This window comes from Pagrus pagrus (genome assembly GCF_965226575.1).
Source record: "Pagrus pagrus genome assembly, chromosome: 14".
Classification (NCBI taxonomy): Eukaryota; Metazoa; Chordata; class Actinopteri; order Spariformes; family Sparidae; genus Pagrus; species Pagrus pagrus.
The window spans coordinates 5,089,665-5,109,365 of record NC_140198.1 but is presented as its reverse complement, the minus strand read 5'-3'; the positions used below and the strand labels follow the sequence as shown (position 1 = coordinate 5,109,365).

The 19,701-nt window shown below is 41.1% G+C and overlaps 2 protein-coding genes across 2 annotated transcripts; both read right to left on the bottom strand.

Annotated features, from left to right (window-relative positions):
- Nucleotides 1-531: 531 nt before the first annotated feature.
- cUnh5orf15 (chromosome Un C5orf15 homolog) lies at nucleotides 532-7,731 on the bottom strand. The gene is made up of 3 exons (XM_084374427.1): nucleotides 7,555-7,731; nucleotides 4,054-4,904; nucleotides 532-3,265 (listed from the first exon to the last, which is right to left on the bottom strand). Exons 1-3 carry the CDS (start codon nucleotides 7,673-7,675, stop codon nucleotides 3,131-3,133), a joined length of 1,107 nt encoding a protein of 368 aa, XP_084230553.1. The 5' UTR covers nucleotides 7,676-7,731; the 3' UTR covers nucleotides 532-3,130.
- A 2,135-nt stretch (nucleotides 7,732-9,866) lies between these two features.
- On the bottom strand, nucleotides 9,867-18,882 carry vdac1 (voltage-dependent anion channel 1). Its single transcript, XM_084374428.1, has 9 exons — nucleotides 18,780-18,882; nucleotides 16,501-16,570; nucleotides 14,428-14,477; nucleotides 13,915-14,067; nucleotides 13,720-13,772; nucleotides 13,327-13,554; nucleotides 12,345-12,495; nucleotides 11,626-11,683; nucleotides 9,867-11,008 (listed from the first exon to the last, which is right to left on the bottom strand). The coding sequence occupies exons 2-9, from the start codon at nucleotides 16,565-16,567 to the stop codon at nucleotides 10,917-10,919; spliced, it is 852 nt and encodes a 283-aa protein (XP_084230554.1). The 5' UTR covers nucleotides 16,568-16,570; nucleotides 18,780-18,882; the 3' UTR covers nucleotides 9,867-10,916.
- Between the last annotated feature and the right edge of the window lie 819 nt (nucleotides 18,883-19,701).

The window sequence follows — 19,701 nt, the reverse complement described above, 5'->3', positions numbered from 1 at the left end:
TCACTATTAACACATCACGGTTTTATAATCGTAAAGGCTCAGCTGCACTTATTTTTGTCGTTTTCTACAGTATTATTGAGTTACTGTGTAATTTGTTTTGAAAGAGTAAAAACAAGCCACCACTATGTATTCGATAACTGAAGTTACTTGTTACTTTACAGACTGCATGCTGCATCAGATCCAAAGTATGAAGCATGTTTAATACATTTTATTGATTGTACTGATTCCAATAATCAGAAAAATGCTGAATACTGGATCCGATTATTGACCAGATGAAGAAGCGGTTGACCTCCAGTTTATACATTCATGTAAATATATGTGGAATTCATTTTTATTTGTATTTTTCATAGTTACCAAGTACATTTAATCACTTTTGATGCTTAAGTTCATTTAATATCAGGAACTTAGTCGATGACAGGGTTACCAAAATATATCTTTTATTTCACTCAAGTATGACTTCTTACAACAGTGATTATAAATCGCTGCATCCCTATAGAAAAGCATCAACCACAAAATGAACGACTCGTGGAGGACTCTGTACACAACTTGTGCTTTATTGACAAAAAAAGAGATTGTACAGCTTCTACTGTTGATTGCAAGAGCAGTGTTGATCCATCACCTTAACACAGGACTACCCCTCCCCCTTATATTCAAGCTAGTATGACCGAACAGCACAGTGCAAAACATCTCATCTATCTACCCAATGTGTACCTTTTGTAAGGACGAGACAGCTGAAAACAACTGGCTGAAGGCGACAAGAGACAGATAATACGTGGACATGTGTTAGTAATGGCATTTCAATTGAAGGCATGAGACGGCGACAGACAGAGACAGAAAAACAACACGGGGCTGTGATGAATAGTCAAGAGTCACAAGAACGAGTGACACAAAAAACGATGTGATCGGCTCTTGTTTTTTTTTGGTGCTCATGTGAACATCAGGCCACACAGAGCGTGCAAACATTTCTGATAAACAGAGATACCAGTCCATCAAACTGTACTCTGATTAAAAAATCAAAAGTTCTGTGTGAGCATGAGGCAACACAGCCGTTAAGAGGATCAAAATTGATTGATAGAGACTTCACCGAAGTCATAAAACAAAGAGGGCCAGCCCCAGGATTTCTGCATAGCAAAATCTGGGCAGTAGAAGTAAACAGGTACCATATTAGACAAATATAAACTGATGAACGACGAATAAGTCTGGCAATAAAAGCTTCTCCCATACTTTAGATAAGTACATTCTCACCTCAACGATATACAGGATCTGTCTTCATTTAAATGGCTTTAGCACGAGAACAGACCCTTCACCTGAAGAGGAGTCACCCTCCTTGACTTAATGCTCAATGTGCAGCTTCATTTCCCAACGTGTAATAGAGATTTTACATCCATCACATAATGTAACATGACAAGGCTGATGGGAAAACAGCTGGAAAAAACTTGAACTACATTTTCAGATGAAAACTACTTGATGTTTTTTAGTTTTTTGATTCACTGCTTTGAGAAATATTGATATTCGATACCATGTTTGATACGACAGGGAAATGTTGTCGACCTTGAGGGCATAACATTTTTGATTTTTGATTAATCTTTTTAAGCTTATGTGCTGTGCGTTAAGAACAAACCTAGCCCACATGTACACCGGTATTTTTAGAAATAGGGTTTAAAAAAACAAAAAAACATTCTCCGTCGAGAAGAGCGTTTGACATTGTTTCTGAAATAATCTCCCTCCATACTATCACACCTCAAAACGTACATCCCATGGCCGTTCACGTACTCTAGGCATGTGTGTGCCGCTGTAAACAGAAATGAGGTTGTATGCTCCCATCAGTTGCTTAGCTACAAAAACTACTATGAACAAGGCAGCGAAATGTGACTGCTCTTCAGAGAAACTCTGGATGATTTGTCAGCAAGACATTGTAAGCAGCCGTTTTTTGTCTATCTTTCCAGTTCTTGTATAATCAATGTCCGTTTGTGTCTTTCTGAATGTGACATTTAACAATATTTCATCCATTTTGTCACTGCACAAACTCAAATACTCTACTATCACATTTACCAGTGATGCTACATTCACTGATAAACGTGCGTCCAGATGTAAACACGGAAAACAGAGTTGCTGATTTTCTTCTCCCATTTTCAGCAACCTAAAATGCAGTTCTGTGTACAAACGGTCAAAACGCATAGAAAAAAGCTTTGTTTTAAGAAATACCTGTGTACGTGTGGACAGGGCCTATGTTGATTTACTTGTGGAGGAGGTGGGGCTATGTGGGCACCACATGTGTCGACTCGCGGTCAGAGAGGAAAGTGCAGAAATGCAGCTAGTATTAGTGTCTCGATACAGCAAAAAGTGATTACTGAAACAGCTTCGGACAGACCATTTCAACATGAGCGGTGGACAGGTTTTGGAATGACTGTGCATATATATATATATATATATATATATATATATATATATATATATATATATATATATATATATATGTATCAGCTTCTCCTAGATTGCTGCTTTTTTGCATACTCACACTTTACAATACAAAAGTACACAACTAAAAGTGCTTTAAAAAGCAGCTGCTCTGTGTGTCACTTCATATCTTGGCTAACTGCTGAGAGAAAGTCTGTTGTTAATCTTGGGGTTAATAATCAACTGTTATAATTTAGCATTATATTCTGACCTAAGTTACATTAACATGTAATTCTTCCTATTCTCAAGGTGAGTATTAAACGTATTAAGACCGTACGCAAGAGGCAAACAAAAACAGGTTTAGAGGGGACATAAGGCTGAAAACACTCCCAAAAAAAAGAGAAGATATAAGACTCCCAATAAACAAAAAATATTAAATCCCAAGAAGTTATTAATTTAGAAAAAATTACAAATAAAATTCAAATAATATAACAAATAAGAATAACAGATAAACAGTAAAAATCTCTCTATGCAGACAGCAATAAAGTCCTGAAGAAATATAACTCTATCCCAAAGACAAAACACTCTCTGCTCTCCAGTTGGCCTGCAAAGCAGGAGAAAGCATCAATCAAGCTCCATGACAAAGCACAGCGTCTCAACAATGCGACCGGCCAGGCAGCAAGGCCGACTGGCTCTGTGCAGGTCTGGACATTTTGTTTCTCCTTAACGTGGATCAAAAGATGTAGTCTCGGGTCATCTTGAGGGACGGCATGGCCTCGTTGACGTTTTGGTCCAGGCGGTGATACTCCACGGTGTTGCGGGAACACAGGCCGTCTTTCCAGCGTCGGCTCTGAGCCAAGAGGAAGATCTGAGAGGAAGAAAAAAACGCAGATGGAAATCCAATTAATCGGATAGATGTACAAGTGCTGATCAAGTAAGAATATTTCTTGGCTAAAAGTCTAGCAGAACAGATGAAAGACTACATAATTGGACTGTTAAATCAGCTGTAAAACCCAAATTTAAATGAGGCCAGCAGAATATGTGATAAAAAACCTTCCTCTACAGATTTGAGAAAGAAAGAAAAAACGAGTGCAGGTCATTTTAGTTCACCAGATTACTGACAATGTCCCACATATGATCATATAACACACATGTCGAAAAGAACAAACTAATAGAAGAAGGCTTTTTGTTCGACTCCCTTATAAAATCACTCAGTTTTGTGAGTCGTTGAGTTAGGAGAAACTTTAAGAAACAGAAGTGAGATGTGATCACAAGTGGTCCCTCCAGATTCATGTCAATAATGTGTCAAGGAAATGCCAAGTGTCCAATGTGAGATCCTGTGACTAAGGTGAAATTTTATGCTTCATTTTCCTCGTCCAAAACAATTTAACTCAGAAGCCAGAAAACCTCAGATTTGATAAGCTCTTAGCAGATGAATCACCAACAAGTTCACTATTAACAGCCTCAACACTAGTTTGTTTTATACAAGAATGTCAACTTTGCAATTTACAAAAACAGGAAGATAAAAAAAACTGGTGATTACAATCACATGTTGAAGCATCACGAATTACAGCTGAGGTAATATCAGTCCAGCGCAAACAAGACTGCATCATCATCTCTGGCCTCTACATCCTGAACAGTACTGCTAACACTCACCTTCCTCTTGTTGTGGTAGGTGATGTAGACGATTGCCACCAGGAAAGCCAGGATGACCAGATGAAAGAAGAAGTGGGAGTCCTCGTCCTCTGTGGTGTAGCTGTCTGCTTCCTTGAAATGGTTCAGCTCCAGCCCGTCCTTCTGCTGCAGCCTGTTCACAGGCTGGTCTTTGCCGACATCATCGTTCCCATACATGTTGTCCCCGTCAACGTCCTCGCTGTCCCCGAAGTTACCGTCATCCTCGTCATCTTGGCCATCCTCCTCTTCGTCGCCATCATCTGGGTAATCATCCGAATCGAGATTAGATGCTGTTCCTTTGTGAGTAGTTGACCGCAGCCCTGGGTCAAAGTCCTGCTCTGTGGAAGGGTTCAGTGTGTTGTAGGGTTTGGAGTCAGAGACGGGTGCTACTGGATCATCCATTTCATCAGTTTTGGCTGGTTCAGGTGCTTTGACAGAGGTGAAGGGAGCTTCTGGAGTAGAGAATAAAGTGGTTTCAGAGGCAGCAGGCTCATCTGTTGTCTCAGCTTCCACTGGCTGGTCTTTATCTGCATCATCTACATTATCTGCATTATCATCATCTGGTGTTGTGTCCCCGTCTTGCTTCACATCGATATTAATGATGGTGACTGGATGTGTGTCCTCGTTGTCTTTCGCCATTGCTTGAATGGCTGCTGTGGGCTTTACTATAGGATCATCTGCTTTTGTTGGTGTGGAGTCATTAGCAGCAGGTGCTACTGGGTTATTAGGCTCCGGTAAAGCAGGACTCTGTTCAGGTGTCAAAGGCTCAGTTTTACTTGGGTCATCATTCACAGTAGTGAGAGTGAGACGTGTGTCTTCTGCCGGATCTTTGTCTGGTCATGTCATGTAAGAAGAAAAAACAATGCAAGACATTAGAGTTTGAATAAATAGTCCTTTAAACAATGAACATACCAATGTTTGCCAAGTTAAGAAAACGTGTTCTCAATAAAGGAGATCCAAAATAGATATTCGTACTTGCTCTCCTCACATGATCACGACTGAAAATAAGCCGTGTTGTGACAAAACTTCTCCTCGTCAAGACACAACTATGATGTGCTATGACAACATTTTACCACGCTATAAATAGGGCTGCAGCCAGCGATTACTTTCATTATCTATTAATCAGCCGATTGATTTCATGATTAACTGATGAAATATATGAAATGTCCAAAGACCGAAAAACTCATAACAATGTCCCAGATCCCAAAGTGACGTCTTGAATTTGCTTCATTTGTCCAACTAAAAGTCCAAATCCCAAAGGCTCTTCATTCAGCAGCAACTCTTTACTTTTACTCAACTATCAAAGCAGTTGGTGATTACTGCAGCTCGACTTATAAAGCACTTTATAATTTGTTTTATTTGGTGAATGATGGATGTTTTTGTCTGGCAGATTTGAATATACGCCCATGTCAGCCAGGTTTTCCAATTTTACACTTAAAAATGAAGTACTTTAGTTGGAAGGAATCTCCACAGCTGAATTCAACTCCTGACTGTGTCTTTAAACGAGAGCTGAACCCAGTCTCCTGCATCTGGCCAGCCTTTCCAGAATCAATGACACCATTTAACCAACAAGTGTCAACATTATTTCATCCTGTGGGACTAGGAGGCGTTGCTTAGGAAGGGACGGGAGCAGAACACTAGGGACTTGAGGCATGGCGTAAGACGTCCCCAAGAGAAGAAAGGGACTATTCATATGCACGGGCCATGGCCAGCATAAATAATCACCAACAGAAGATCTTTTGTGGCAGCCACAGTTATAGGCTTTGCAGCATGAAAATGCATTTGAAATATTCAGCCTTAAAGGCTGGATCATACTTGACAGAAGTCTTAATATCCTGGTATGTTTATAATACATCCTTAAATCATGCTAATCGTTCACTCTTTTGGCCATGGGGTCAGTTTTATTAAGATTAAACTCATACGACACCAACTTTCTACTGGTAAATTTTGGCTAGGGCATGTTTAACAATCTGCCAACCAAGTGGACGACTGCACAGCTGTAATTTGCCGTTTGTATTTCAAGATTAATACGTATTTAATCAAGTAAAGGCCATCCTCCCTGTGTATAAACATTTGTTGTTTGCACAACGTTGACAAATCACACAAGAATAAAACCTAAAGAAAGATTCTCACATAAATTGTGCGTGCAGATATAAGTACATGAAACAAAACCAAACAGGTAGAGTCAGATACCAAAGTGATCCCACGCTAAAAGGGAATGTTGTTGGCATAACACCATCACTAATGACAGACCGCAAGACTTGCAGGACGACTCTTGATTGGCATGACCTGCCCTTCACATACAGTACATAGTTCAATGTGTTTGATGTCTCTGGATAAATATCTCACGGAAATAACTCCTAAAGAAAACCGCAACTTAATTAACATGTCGATCTATTTGTGCATCTTTGTCACACTGATGCACGTAGAGATACGCTGCTGGAGTGAGTACGATGAGATTGTAGCACGATACAGTCGCACTATGACGAAGAAATAGGGCAGAGACAAGAGACAGATCTTTCCCAGCAAACACAACACTGCAACCTGACAACTGCCAATCCAGCGGCAAGATAACCAATCTTTCTTTGAATAGAGCAGAGACAACAGGCCATGAAATCAACACCACACTGACCTTATCTCTACAGATTTAAGTCAATAAAGTCAAAGTCCATTAACGCAAGACAGAGCTTGTCACAGAGACAGAGCACTTTTTACTGTGGTCCCAGGTCCTTGATGGTAAAACTTCAAAAGGGTTTCTTCTTTAATGAACAGTGGAGCTGGACTGGACTGACAGGAGGGTAAATTAACAGCTCTGATATATGACAAGGACATCTGGAACAAGTCACTTTATCTGACCACCATAAATCACACATGGTCCCCGCAGGGCACCGCAAAGCAGGACCTCTGACTACACTGCCATTTCACCCGGGTCACTTCAGTTGACTGGTCAGACTAAAAGTACATGTAACACAGGTTTACGACGGTTGTTGTCCTCCAGCTTTAAGTTTGTTGAGGAAGACATGACTTCCTTCTTCCGGGATGCTTGTTATGATCACGAAGTGTCTTGAGACTTCGTGGATTTACATGCAACACAGTTAAAAACCAAGTCAGGCAACTATGAGCAGATTTAAATATCTGAAATAAATGTACAATAAACGTCCGACGTTGACGTGAAACCTTTAGTTTCTGTTTGAAGTGACGCACATGTAAAGCCTCATTTAACTCCTTATATTTGGTAAATACTTCGTTGAACTGCATTGTAATACTTTGACAGGTACTCGAGTAAAAAAATAAAAACGGTTTATGACTTTTCCGGTGAACACAAACAGGCTGTCAACGTCCGCTCACCTGACACTGTGTTTGCTAGCACGACGGCTAGCCACAGCAACGTTAGCTACCTGACACTGGCTAGCTAGCTAGCAAGCTAACCAGCAGTGATAGTTGGTTAGAAATGAGCGATTATCTCTGATTTGTACAACGTACCTTGCGTCGTGTCATTTATGGGAAGTGACAGGCAGCCTCTGGCCAACACTTGGAGGAAAATGACCAGAAAAAGAGCCGAAATGTTTCTCCTGCTTCGCCCCATCTTCCTGCACGTCGCCATGTTTGATGCGTGAGTAGCTGGAGAGGCGTGGTTGTTTAGCACAGCTACGTAGTGACTGACTGACTGACTGAGAGTGAGTGAGTGACTGAGTGAATGTGTGTGCGTGAGTCATGGTTATTAAGAATCATGAGGTCTGAGTCACTGTGTTGTCATTGTTGTGATTGCATCAGCCACAACACTAAACTCACTAAACAGTGAAAATAATGCATTGATGGTCGTGTCCTTAAAGCCAGCAATGCAGCTTAGCTCCCAGGTATTAGTACAGCGATGCAGTTTAGCTCCCAGAATCATAATCAGAAATACTTTATTAATTAAAATTGTGTGTGTTGCAACAATTAATGAAGCAATGCAGGATACATTTCAGCTCCCAGCCATCGAACTGATGCTGTTCAGCTGCTTTTTAACAAATCTTAAAATATTCCATATCTTACATATATCGTCGGTATTTACTTAGAAGCAAGCAATGCAGTTTAGCTCCCAGGTATTAGTACAACAATGCAGTTTAGCTCTACAAACCTTGAAATATTCCACATCTTTCATACATCATTGGTATTATTTAACTTTTAAAGCCAGCGATGCAGTTTAGCTCCCAGGTATTAGTACAGTAATACAGTTTAGCTCTACAAACCTCAAAATATTCCACATCGTTCATACATCATTGGTATTATTTAACTTTTAAAGCAAGCAATGCAGTTTGGCTCCCATGTCCCATGTATTAATACAGCAATGCGGTTTAGCTGTACAAACCTTGAAATAGTCCACATCTTTCATACATCATTGGTATTATTTAACTTTTAAAGCCAGCGATGCAGTTTAGCTCCCAGGTATTAGTACAGCAATACAGTTTAACTCTACAAACCTCGAAATATTCCACATCTTTCATACATCATTGGTATTATTTAACTTTTAAAAGCCAGCAATGCAGTTTAGCTCCCAGGTATTAGTGAAGCGATGCAGTTGAGCTCTCAGAATCAGAAATACTTTACTGAACCCCAAGGGGAAAATTGTGTACTGCATGTTACAACCGTTAGTGAAGTGATACAGGATGCAGTTTTGCTCCCAGCCATGATGAAGCAAAGCAGTTTAGCTGCTTTTTAACAAACCTTTAAATATTCCATATCTTACATACATCGCCGGTATTTATTTTTTAAAGCCAGCAATAGTTTAGCTCCCAGGTATTAGTACAGCGATGCAGTTTAGCTCTCAGAATCATAATCAGAAATATTACTTTATTAATTGAAATTGTGTGTGTTAGAACAATTAGTGAAGCAATACAGGATGCAGTTTTGTTCCCAGCCATTAGTGAAGCAAAGCAGTTTAGCTGCGTTTTAACAATCATTAAAATATTCCACATAAACATACATCATTCGTATTATTTAACTTTTAAAGCCAGCAATTCAGTTTAGCTCCCAGGTATTAGTGAAGCAATACAGTTTAGCTCTCAGAATCAGAAATACTTCACTGAACCCCAAGGTGTAAATTGTGTACTGTATGTTACAACCATTTGTGAAGCGACATAGGATGCAGTTAAGCTCCCTGCCATTAGTGAATAAATGCAGTTTAGCTGCATTTTAACAAACGTTTAGCCAACAATGCAGTTTAGCTCCCAGGCATTAATGAAGTGATGCTGTTTGGCTCCCAGCCATTACTGAGGCGATGCAGTGTAACTATTTAATAACAAACCTTAAAATAGTCAACATGTTTTCATACATCATTGATATTATTCAACATTTAAAGCCAGCAATGCAGTTTAGCATCAGCTTTTAAACGTCCTTTAACAAGTCCTAAAATTAAATTGAATAGAATATGTTATCACTGTTTGGATGCCATTGGCTTTATTCCTCATTATTTTAACAGCTGCATGTCAAAAATGACATATCAACCAATAACTTTGACATTTTTAACCCTTACATTTGCTGAAGGTGACATAATATAGGAACGACTATCTAGAATTGTTCACACTACAGGCTATGTGTTAAAGTCAGATTCATTTTGTTTGCCAGAAACTCAACCTACCATTGTTTAAGCTCAATTAGACCCCAGTAAGGGTCTAACTCATCATTAAATTTCTTACAATCGAAGTGTTTTAACACTCAAATAAGATACATTTCTGATGGGTTTGGAGGGTTAAGATTTTGAAGTCGTCATTATAAGATGCAGGTAAAAAGGCAGAGGAACAAACAATCAGAAACTGGTTCAAGATGTTCTTTATTTAATTCAGGGAATAACAATACTGTCAAGTACACTAAACATGATTCCCATGACCAGTTGTGGAAGACTACCATTTCCCATCCACTATATTTATTCATTTCATCCTCCTTTTCAGAAGTACTCTTATGCAGAGAAGTGTGCATGATAGGTTTCCTTCCTTTTTGCTCGACGAAGAATTGACAAGTCGTAGCCTTCGTAAGACTTTACAGGTGGATTAAACTATGCAAGACTGTCAATAAAATAATATTCATTTTGCTATATGTAACAAAAGACATGTTTCACACCAAATGCACAGACACAATAAACAAGTGAGACGAAAACACAGAATGTACACATTGGGGTGTAGTGTCTCTTAGAGCTACCGACAGCTGCTTACATCAGGGACAACTAACCCTTCCATGGTATAATATATCAAGACAGACATTAGAGCTCTCTGGTGCAGGAGTGTGAAAATAAAAACATACTTCACCAGTACAACTTTTGACCAAGGAGTGTTTAGTGGTGCTATGTAACAGCACCATCTGGTGGTGTACCTACTCAACTGTACGCTGATTGTGTCGAGCCCATTATGCATTTTGGGCTGAACTAGTTTTTGATTTTCCCTTTTATCTGCATTGGAAAGCAGAGAGACACACAAATTAAAGCATTGTGTATGACTGTAGTGACGTGACAAAGAGTGAGGCCAACATGGATGTATCGAAGCTACCGTTCCCTCGCAAGCTGAACAATTCAAGGTAAAACTTTCTGACTTACAGTTGTAGTTTTGTTCTGAACTTGGCTCTATATTTTCAAAATATAATGTTCCCTTAAAATGGTCCTTTAAAAGTGGGTAGATCGTCACAAGATCGATTTGACCTTTATGCTGTCTTGCTTCCAGCTGTAGCATATCTAGGGGGGAAAACAGGGGTTTTGTGAGGGCTAGCCTAATCAATAAAGGATTTGGATTTTTTTTTTTTTTTTGGTGGGGAATGTGTGTGTGTGTGTGTGTGTTTGTGTGCTGGGGGGACTGGAAGCCATCTGCCTCATCCTCTTATGCCTGGAACTCGAGGCCGAGACCAAGCTTGTGGCCACCAGCGTTGATGTTCTTGCCATCAAGGAGGGCAGAGAGGGTCAGCTTGATGCCTGCAGAAATAGACATATCGAGATGAGCCATGCATAGATAAGGGGATTTTTTATTCAGGGGCGCATGGTTGTAGGAAAAAAGGGGACTAAGACAGCCCACAAAGATACTAGAATGAATAGCATTCAACTACGCCCACATCTCACTGTAATGTTGCTACTGTTCATCGACATAGAATAATATCCTCAGCACTCATGCATCACAAGCAGTCTGATTTGTGTATATGAGGGCTGCACGATATTGAAAAGAAATGACATTGCCATATTTTCTCTCTCTGCAATAATTCAAGCAGGAGCTGCTTAATTTGATAAACTGATCAAGAATGATTGGTGTTTCGCCTGCATGACACTCCTAAGCAACGGACTTTCATGTTTCCAAGAACCCATTCTGACTAAATTATCTAATCTCTGACAGACTTTGTTTCATTTTCCTTTTGTAACAGGCAGCAAAACGTGGTTTGTTTGAGATAATTTGACTTTCTTGACTGGATTAATGGCTTTTTCTGGTTCATAGTATTGTCTTAATTGAGTAAATGTTCATATATTATGGTCTTTGTACACATAGTCAGTGTTTTGGCCCATTTAAGCACTAGACACGCAAATTATATACAATTACTCACCTGGCTTCAGAGTCTGAGTGTAGCCCAGACCCACGAGGCTGGAGTTGTTCACCTTGGCCTGTGTGGGAACCACAGATGAAAATCATACAGTGAACAACACATTTTACCAAAAGATACGTGTATCATGTCATTGCTGGGTAATTTATTGCCTGTTTCAAGTAAAATGTTAATAAAATCTTAACTGTGATTCATATTGAATTCTGAAACTGATACTGTGAGTCAACAGTGCTACCACTGAAACATTCTCACTTCAGACTGGCATACTTAAAGTTGTTAGAAAGTACATATAATTACACTAACAGACAACCATTCACTCTAATTGACTCTGTTGAAAGTGGGATTTAAGGGCTAATGTGATAGACGGGACTGAATTAGCCCGGGCCTGTCTGTAGATGACAGACTCCTCCCATTGGATGTTTTGGCTCGGCTGAGGCTTCTCTCATGCCCAAATGAACGTGATGCATTCACACGGACCTCTCCATTCTTTCAAGTTGGTCAGCTAGGCAGGACATGCAGCAAAGACTGTGACCTAGATTTGAATTGAGCGTCATCTTGACTAGTCATAATGCACTCCATCTTAGTTCACATAATAGACACCCAGAATGTCAGCCTGGGTTCAAGCAGCTGGTTTCACTGACCTCTGAGCCTTTACACTGCATGACTGACTTCTGGTTTTAGAGTCGCACTACTACAACTACTTCAGGTTACACACTACTCACAGAGAAGGATGCATCAGGATCGATCTGATACTTGGCAGCGATGCCAAAGCGGGTGTTGCTGTTTCCAGCGGTCCACGCCAGGTTGACGGCCGTCTCCAGCTGGTCATTCACCTTCTGGTAGATAGAGCCACCGAACTCAGTGCCATCATTTCTGAAAACAAACAGATGAGGATATATGTAGTGTAAATATAACTACAACATGAATACGGTTTCCCTACAGGTGATATTTTCCCCTCAAAGGGATAAATTAGGGTTTTGTGTTTTGTAAACAAAGAGAAAACCTTCCTTGCGTGTCAGTTAAAGAGCTCCTCGGCTAGGTGCGCTGTCACTGATGTAAAGCCTACATTACACTTTCTCTGACCTCACATAAACACTTCAGCTGTAGACTGGAACGGACAGGCTTGACCAGCAGCACAGCAGGAAACAAGACTTAAACCGTGTCCCGTCCCTCTGTGTCTCTCACTCACTGTCTGACACTACCTCAGTCTGGCTTTTCACTGAGGCCCTTTATGCTTGCTTGCCAGCTACTCACTCCAGCTCACTTGCAATATAGCAAATCCCATCACCTGTGTGTAAAAATAACTGTCAGGCACCTGGGTGCTGGGCAGATATCCAAATGGGCAACAAGTTAGCCAGCCAAACAAGGACGAGGAAACGGTTCGAGGACTTCTGTCTAGTTAAGGTCAGACGTCTGGACTGTTGTTGCACGTATAGCTACAACTTACAGCTTGTGACTTATGTTCACGTATCACATAACATGATGGAAGAGTTTTAAAAGGTTAAGGGTGTGCCTATATGCTTTTTCCATTTCAATCAGGTCACAGCTCCTTTTATTAAGAGTATGGCCTGCACCAAATTCACAGCAGATATGGAGAAGCCACACTGGCTCAACAGTGTATCAGAAATGCAGTGCACGTGGTACAATGAAAGGGTGCATGCTAGCATACTACTCGTGACCATCTGCCGCTTCATGTGGCCTTACACATTTGTATGGAGCTGGAACTCATCAGTCTTGAATCCAACTGCAAAGTTGCTCTGGGTGATCCTGTTCCTGCCAGCCTCGAAGGTCATCTGGTAGCCGGCCAGCCAGCCCTCGTAGCCCACTACTGCCGCGCCGTGGATGGCCGTACCGTTGATGTCGTAGTTAACGTCACAGCCGAGGTTGATGTGCTCGCACTTGTAGCCCGTCTTGATTTTGCCGCTCTTCTTGCTGGCAGGAAGTTAAGGAGAGAGAACAGGTTGTTAATGTCTTTAGCAAACAATCATAACCTGATTGTATCACATTATTACAGGCCTTGGTAGAATCGCAGTATTACGACCAGGCTCTGCTAAAACATGTGTAACATGGTCTTTTCCTTTTTCCAGCTGTTCTTACCCGGTGTTTGGTGAGAAGGAGGAGTCGAACGTGAGCTTCAGACCCTTAGCCAACTGTGGAAAAAGTAAGAAAGTTCATTTTATCAGATGTCCAATATAGTGAACACAGTGAAAGGAATACATGTGACTGCAAATAGCAACTTAAGTCACATTTTTACATTTTAGATTTTCTTGGCCACCACACCCCATCACCAACCTGGTCTTCAACGGTGATCTCAGTCCCCAGGGTGTTGTCGGTGTTCCACTTCTCTGTAAAGGTCAGTCCATGCTCTGCCCATTTGTACTTTGTCTCCAGGGATCCAGCTACCTTGCTGGTCTCAGTGTTGGCAGAGCCTGTGCTGGTGAACTCCTGCAGATGATAGTATTGGCATCAGATTACTACTAACGGGAATTAACGCTTAGTATCCAGTTACATTATCGTAGGGTTTTAACCAGTGGTGTATTCTCGTTAACGTAAAGAAATACATTTGACTTAAAGCTGAAGAAAACTACGACAGCATAATATATTTAATTGTTTTGCAGCTGCGTCTTCTCAAAGTCCGTTATTCAAGCAAAAACTAGCTGAGGTCATGGTGTCCTGGCAGCTTTTAGGAGATCAGATAAACAGCCACTTAATTATCAGTCAGGGGCCTCTTAAGCTATGATAGGACGGCTGCAGTCTGGTGCGGCAGCAGCTCCGATAAACTGATAATGACAGGCAGCGACTTACCAGTCCATTTTCAGACTTTGTTTTCAAGTCCAGCTTGATGAGCCCAAAGCCTGAAAGAGACAACATTTAATAAAAGATCAAAATGTGTCAAGATGACAATACAGATCTAATAATAACCGCTCTGAAACATTTAAAGTGGCACAGATTCCTTCAAACACAAGCACTGGGTAGCCCTCAAAACAAGTGCCAATACCATCACTTATATTATCATCGTAACCATGTAAAATTATATTATAATTCAATTAATACACATTTAAAGTTTCCCTTTAGATATTTCAAACCACATTATTTCAAGGTATTGAGTAGTGTCTGTGAAATACCCTCTCATCAGCCTCCAGAGTGCATTTAAAGTTATTCATGTGCCGCTGACTGAATGTGTGTATTGATTTGACGTAGACTCTGTGAGAACATCAGCGCCGTCAATTATGAATAATAGCTAAAAGGTTGGTTAAACACATCCTGGCTCGAGCCTAAAGCCCCATCCCTGGCCCTTTCAAGCATTACAGCCATTAATTGATTCACCCAACCACGCTTCACATGACCCAGAGAGCTCCACAGCTCCACGTTAAAATAGAGATTTACTGATATATACTGCCCCCATTTATCAATACTTAGTCGGACCACAGTAACTACAATTATAAACTGAAGGTGTCTGCTCCATGCAGCAGCAGCGGCAGCAGTAGAGTCGCAGCACAGAGTGGCAGGAGGTGGTAGTTGACCGACAAGATGATGCAGCTCTTCACCTAAGAGCTAGCTGAGGTTGCTTATTGCTCCATTACTCCCACAGACTGCATAAAACTTCATAGCTAATGAGTGACACTTCATAATAAAAGTCAACTCACGTTTTTTTTAATGTGAAGCTGCAGCGGTTGGAAATGTTTCCATTGTTTTTCGGTGGTGTTGTTATGAGTGTATTAACCAGTGGAGACGTTTTGTCACCACAGCAACCCCAGTACTCGCGATAACAATTACAGCATTTTAGGCAGCATTAGAAGCACTCCCGATACTGGTATCGATATCGGAACAACCCAAACTGAAACCCACAGTAATTACGCAGCATTACAGTCTCCGTCAATGAATGATGAATCAGTCTGCTGCGACAACTGGGAATTCCCTTGATAGAGGATTAATAGAGGATATAATTCGGTAACCCTTGAAGCACAGCTGTGTGTATGCACGAAACACGCCCCGAGGACATCCCCTTGAACCGCAGGCTCTGATCTACTATGTGTTCAGCTAGTGGTGAGCTACAACGGTACAGTAATCGGTTTGATTCATTTTGCTTTAATTTGGCGAGATTTGCACAATCTGAGAGGAAGTGTTGCATCAGTTCGTACGAAGAATCACCCGGATTACCTCAGAGAATAATGTAGAAGGAGGGTATCGTTCTTCTTGTGTATTGAATGATCAACTCATACGTATTCTTCCGTTGGCAGAAGGTACAAACATGTTATGAGGAATGATGAGAAGGTGAAAATGGAAAGTAATTATACTACATCTACCCTCTTCAGTGAGGCAAGAGAGAAAAACCTCCACTGAAAAGGCTTCAGTGTGAATATAAAGCTTGTACTTACAACTACTCACTACTTTTGGCAGCTGGTGGAGGCGACCCGTTGTCTGAATTGTTATCATGGTGCCAGGACTTAATATTTTTACCTAACTAAAAAGGTGCTTAGCTTTTACACAAAGTCAATTTGTTAGTATTACACAGCGTGTGAAAACAGTTGTATTATGTCTCCTGTGGCTCTGGGTGACCTTTTTAAGTCTTTAACACTGTTTTACAATTAAACAAAAGCATGTGTGTAGATACGACATGCTGCTGCTGTTTCTGTATTCTGTTATTCACACTTCATAACAGATTTAACACACAGTGTATGACTGATTTCTGTAGTCTAAAAACATTTTATCAGAGGTGTGTTTCATCCCTTCAGTTACACAGGTATCATGTTGATATGAAGCTATAATTCATCCTATAATATAATTCATTAATTGTTATTTATGATTCAAAACTATTTCCTCTATCTCATTCTGCTGTAAAAATTATTGAAATAAGTGAGTATGCTTGGTGCTTACCGTATCCCTTGGTAAAGACATCCTTGGCAGACTTTCCAAGGTCAACGTAAGTGGGAGGTACGGCCATTATCTGCAAAGAGAAAGAGGATGTTCAAGGCTGCGACTAGGAAAAAGGGAGAAAAAACATAAGAGGCTCTTTGAAAAGTAACATCCCTGCTGTCTTCCCTCTGTGTTACAGCTTTAGGACAGCCAGATCACCCAGTAACACAGCAGAGGGACAGACACAGAGCAGCAGACGGACTGATCAGATGTGAGCACAGCAGCACTGCTGACAGAGGAAGGCGGGAGCAGCTGGAGGTCACTGATGGATTTGAAAGGTACAAATCTGATGAAGTTGTTGACTTTCATAAGCTGAACACTGATTCTCACACTCTCACACACGTTTGCTCAAACTTGCATTACTCAGTCAGTGCAGAGGTCAGCTTGTATGCAGGTGTCACACTTTAGCATTCAGCTGTTAATTGGAGATTTTAAAAAAAAAACCTTCAAATGATACACACTGTCAAAACATTCACTCACTCCTGAGTAAATGTCATTTTTGACGCATCGAACGTGATGTTTCAAAGTGGAAGAAGCCAAGTTTATAAAGAACAATGGAGGGCCACAGACTGGGGCACAATGCAGACTCTTTGCTAACCCACTGGACTGGCTGCTCTCATGTGTGCTCAAGTATGTGTGCACCTCTTTGTCCTTCATTTTTCAAGAACAGCCTGTTGTGCAACACGCGTCTATTTCATCATTATGTCGAGTAGATGTTGGTTAAATTTTTTCAATAGCACAACAGTTATCGAGGGACAGCTGTCACGCAGGCCTATTGATAACATACATGTGCATATTGACAGTAGATAGAACAGGAATTTGATCAGTTCACCCGGTGAAGAGCAACGTTAGGGGTTACGATTTCTCAATTAACATCTCTATTATACAGGCTGTATGTGTGAAGCAAATTTAAAATATCACAACTGAGAAATTAAGCAATGTCTCTCAAATTAATCGTCACCTCTGTCCTCAAAAAATGTTGGAAAGTTTGCAAGTAACACAAAAAAAAATGTCATGATGAGCTCCGCCTCGGTGAGTCACTCCAGATCTTCCTTCAAGCCTGTTCAACCAAGTTTAAGTGAGGCCTCACCTTGACACAACAACCACACCCTTTCGCTCCAATTATAACACGCCTAACACATCTACTGCAGTGCATCCACGTGCACGTCTGTGGCCCAGATGTTTCTCTGCACACACAACACCACGTCCAGCTCGAGCCCTCACTGAATCATAAAAGGATGTCCCACTGGGCAGCCAACCCGATCCCAGTGCTGTGGTCATTAAAGCAGCACTTGGACAGGAGGTGGTGGACTAATGTCACGTATCTGCAGTCACAGTTCACACATACACAAATAGCATGCCTACTCAGCTTTACACACGCACGGTCTTGCCAATACACCCAGCTGAGTAGTTTTAAAGCTTCACACATGGCTGCAGGAGGAAAAGGCCTTAGAGGGCATGAGGCTAGGACAACCATGTACACATGATATCTTGCAATGTCTCCCACTGAGGTGTCCTGGGGGGCCTCACTGTGTTTAGGTTGAATAGGGTCACCTCTTTATACAACAGGCACACCAGATAGCTGCACAAAATAAAGAGCATCAAGCCTACAGCATGATGAAGGGCTGTGTGTGGCTGTGACTTTGTACAGGCTCCATCACTGTCCTTCAGCACCACTTTAGCCTGAGTGAAATTCAGGTAGATCCAGCTGTAACAGAGCTACAGTTAATCTAAAAGAGTGCAGTCTCCCTTCACAGTGAACACAGCAGTGGCCTCTTGACTCACACAAAGAGGTTTATCAAGGCAGTGAAGGCAGCATCTCTCTCTGCCCTCGCCTGCTAGCAGATTAGCATAAGCTAGCTATCAAGGTGGACAGCGGGCAGGTGCCTCCTGTGAGCAACGTTGTGGCCCAGACAGACAGGGGAGCCTGTAAAGTGACCAGAGAGTTAAACCGTAAGCTAGCTAAGCTTGTTTATTTCTAGCTAACGTTACACGAATAACCGCTGAGCACTGGTCAGCACACTGTCGACCGCACCGCAAGACAATTAGCCACTAAGCTAGCAGCAGCTGTACCAAGCAGCAGGCCTAGCATCCCTAGCATCTGACTCCGGTTATAAACCAGAGGATGAGACGGACAGCTCCGGGCTCGGGAGGACAGAGTCCACCGGCTGATAGTAGAGAGACAGCTGCGCAGTACAGAGTCAGCTGTGAAGCATTTCACTAACGGATACATAACGTACCTCTGTGTGATCCGGTCCTGACCGAGAAGGGGCTCGTCAACTGCACAAAGGGAGGAGAGAGGAGGGAGCTGGTGCGGCGTCACGTCCACGCTACAAGTCACGTAAGCATCAGCAGCTCCAAAGATACAACATTCGGTGAAGCGGCAAGATGGTTCACACCCTATGTCAGGATTCCTGGTATCCCGCTGTCCCCACGCAAGACTAGTGAAGTTTTTTGCGTAAACCCTGAGTGCTGGACATTTATTACTACCAAAGTGTTTTTTTACAGTAATAATAAAACTAATAATAATACTAATAATAATGATAATAACTGTATTTATAAAGCACTTTGAAAATCAGCAAGTAATTGCAGTGATAATCACAAATGTAAATTTAAACAGCAGGGAAATAAAATAAGTAAAATCTGTATTAATAAAACAGAGCTGAAATCATCTAAATCAGCTGTTAAAAGCAGCTTTATACAACTGTGTTTTAAAATGGGGCACTGATTCAGCAAGCCTAAATAATTGGCAACTTAATTTAAAGATTTGAGAACTTCCTCCACTATTACAATAGCCTACATAGCACTATCAATTAAATTCAATTTTGCTTCAGTCTAAAAAAAAAAGGGAGAAAGAAAAACGAGCTCTTTTATAATAGCCAGGTTTTGTTTTTTTCAAAATTCAAGTGGGTTGACAGAAGCAAAGCAGAAAAAAAAATCACGCTCTTAAAGGGGCACTATGTAGTTTTGGAGAAGAAATTCAAACTCAGGATTTAAAATTTTACAATATTAGTGAGGTTATAACAGTTATTTGAAGCTGGAAGGGTGCCAGGGTCCGCCAAATTTAAACAAAGTGAAACGGTATGAAACTGTGTTGCTCTTCAGGGTTAGTTTGTTTATTCAGTAATGAAAACAAAGAGTTTGTTTATTCAGTCTGTTTCT

Excerpts from the sequence above, each read along its gene's own strand:
- cUnh5orf15 (XM_084374427.1), bottom strand. The coding sequence starts at position 7,675 with ATGGCGACGTGCAGGAAGATGGGGCGAAGCAGGAGAAACATTTCGGCT. Across the intron at positions 4,905-7,554 it reads CATAAATGACACGACGCAAG|ACAAAGATCCGGCAGAAGAC; the intron begins GTACGTTGTACA and ends TGACATGACCAG. Across the intron at positions 3,266-4,053 it reads CCTACCACAACAAGAGGAAG|ATCTTCCTCTTGGCTCAGAG; the intron begins GTGAGTGTTAGC and ends TCTTCCTCTCAG.
- vdac1 (XM_084374428.1), bottom strand. The coding sequence starts at position 16,567 with ATGGCCGTACCTCCCACTTACGTTGACCTTGGAAAGTCTGCCAAGGAT. Across the intron at positions 14,478-16,500 it reads TGTCTTTACCAAGGGATACG|GCTTTGGGCTCATCAAGCTG; the intron begins GTAAGCACCAAG and ends TGTCTCTTTCAG. Across the intron at positions 12,496-13,326 it reads TTCCAGCTCCATACAAATGT|AAATGATGGCACTGAGTTCG; the intron begins GTAAGGCCACAT and ends GTTTGTTTTCAG.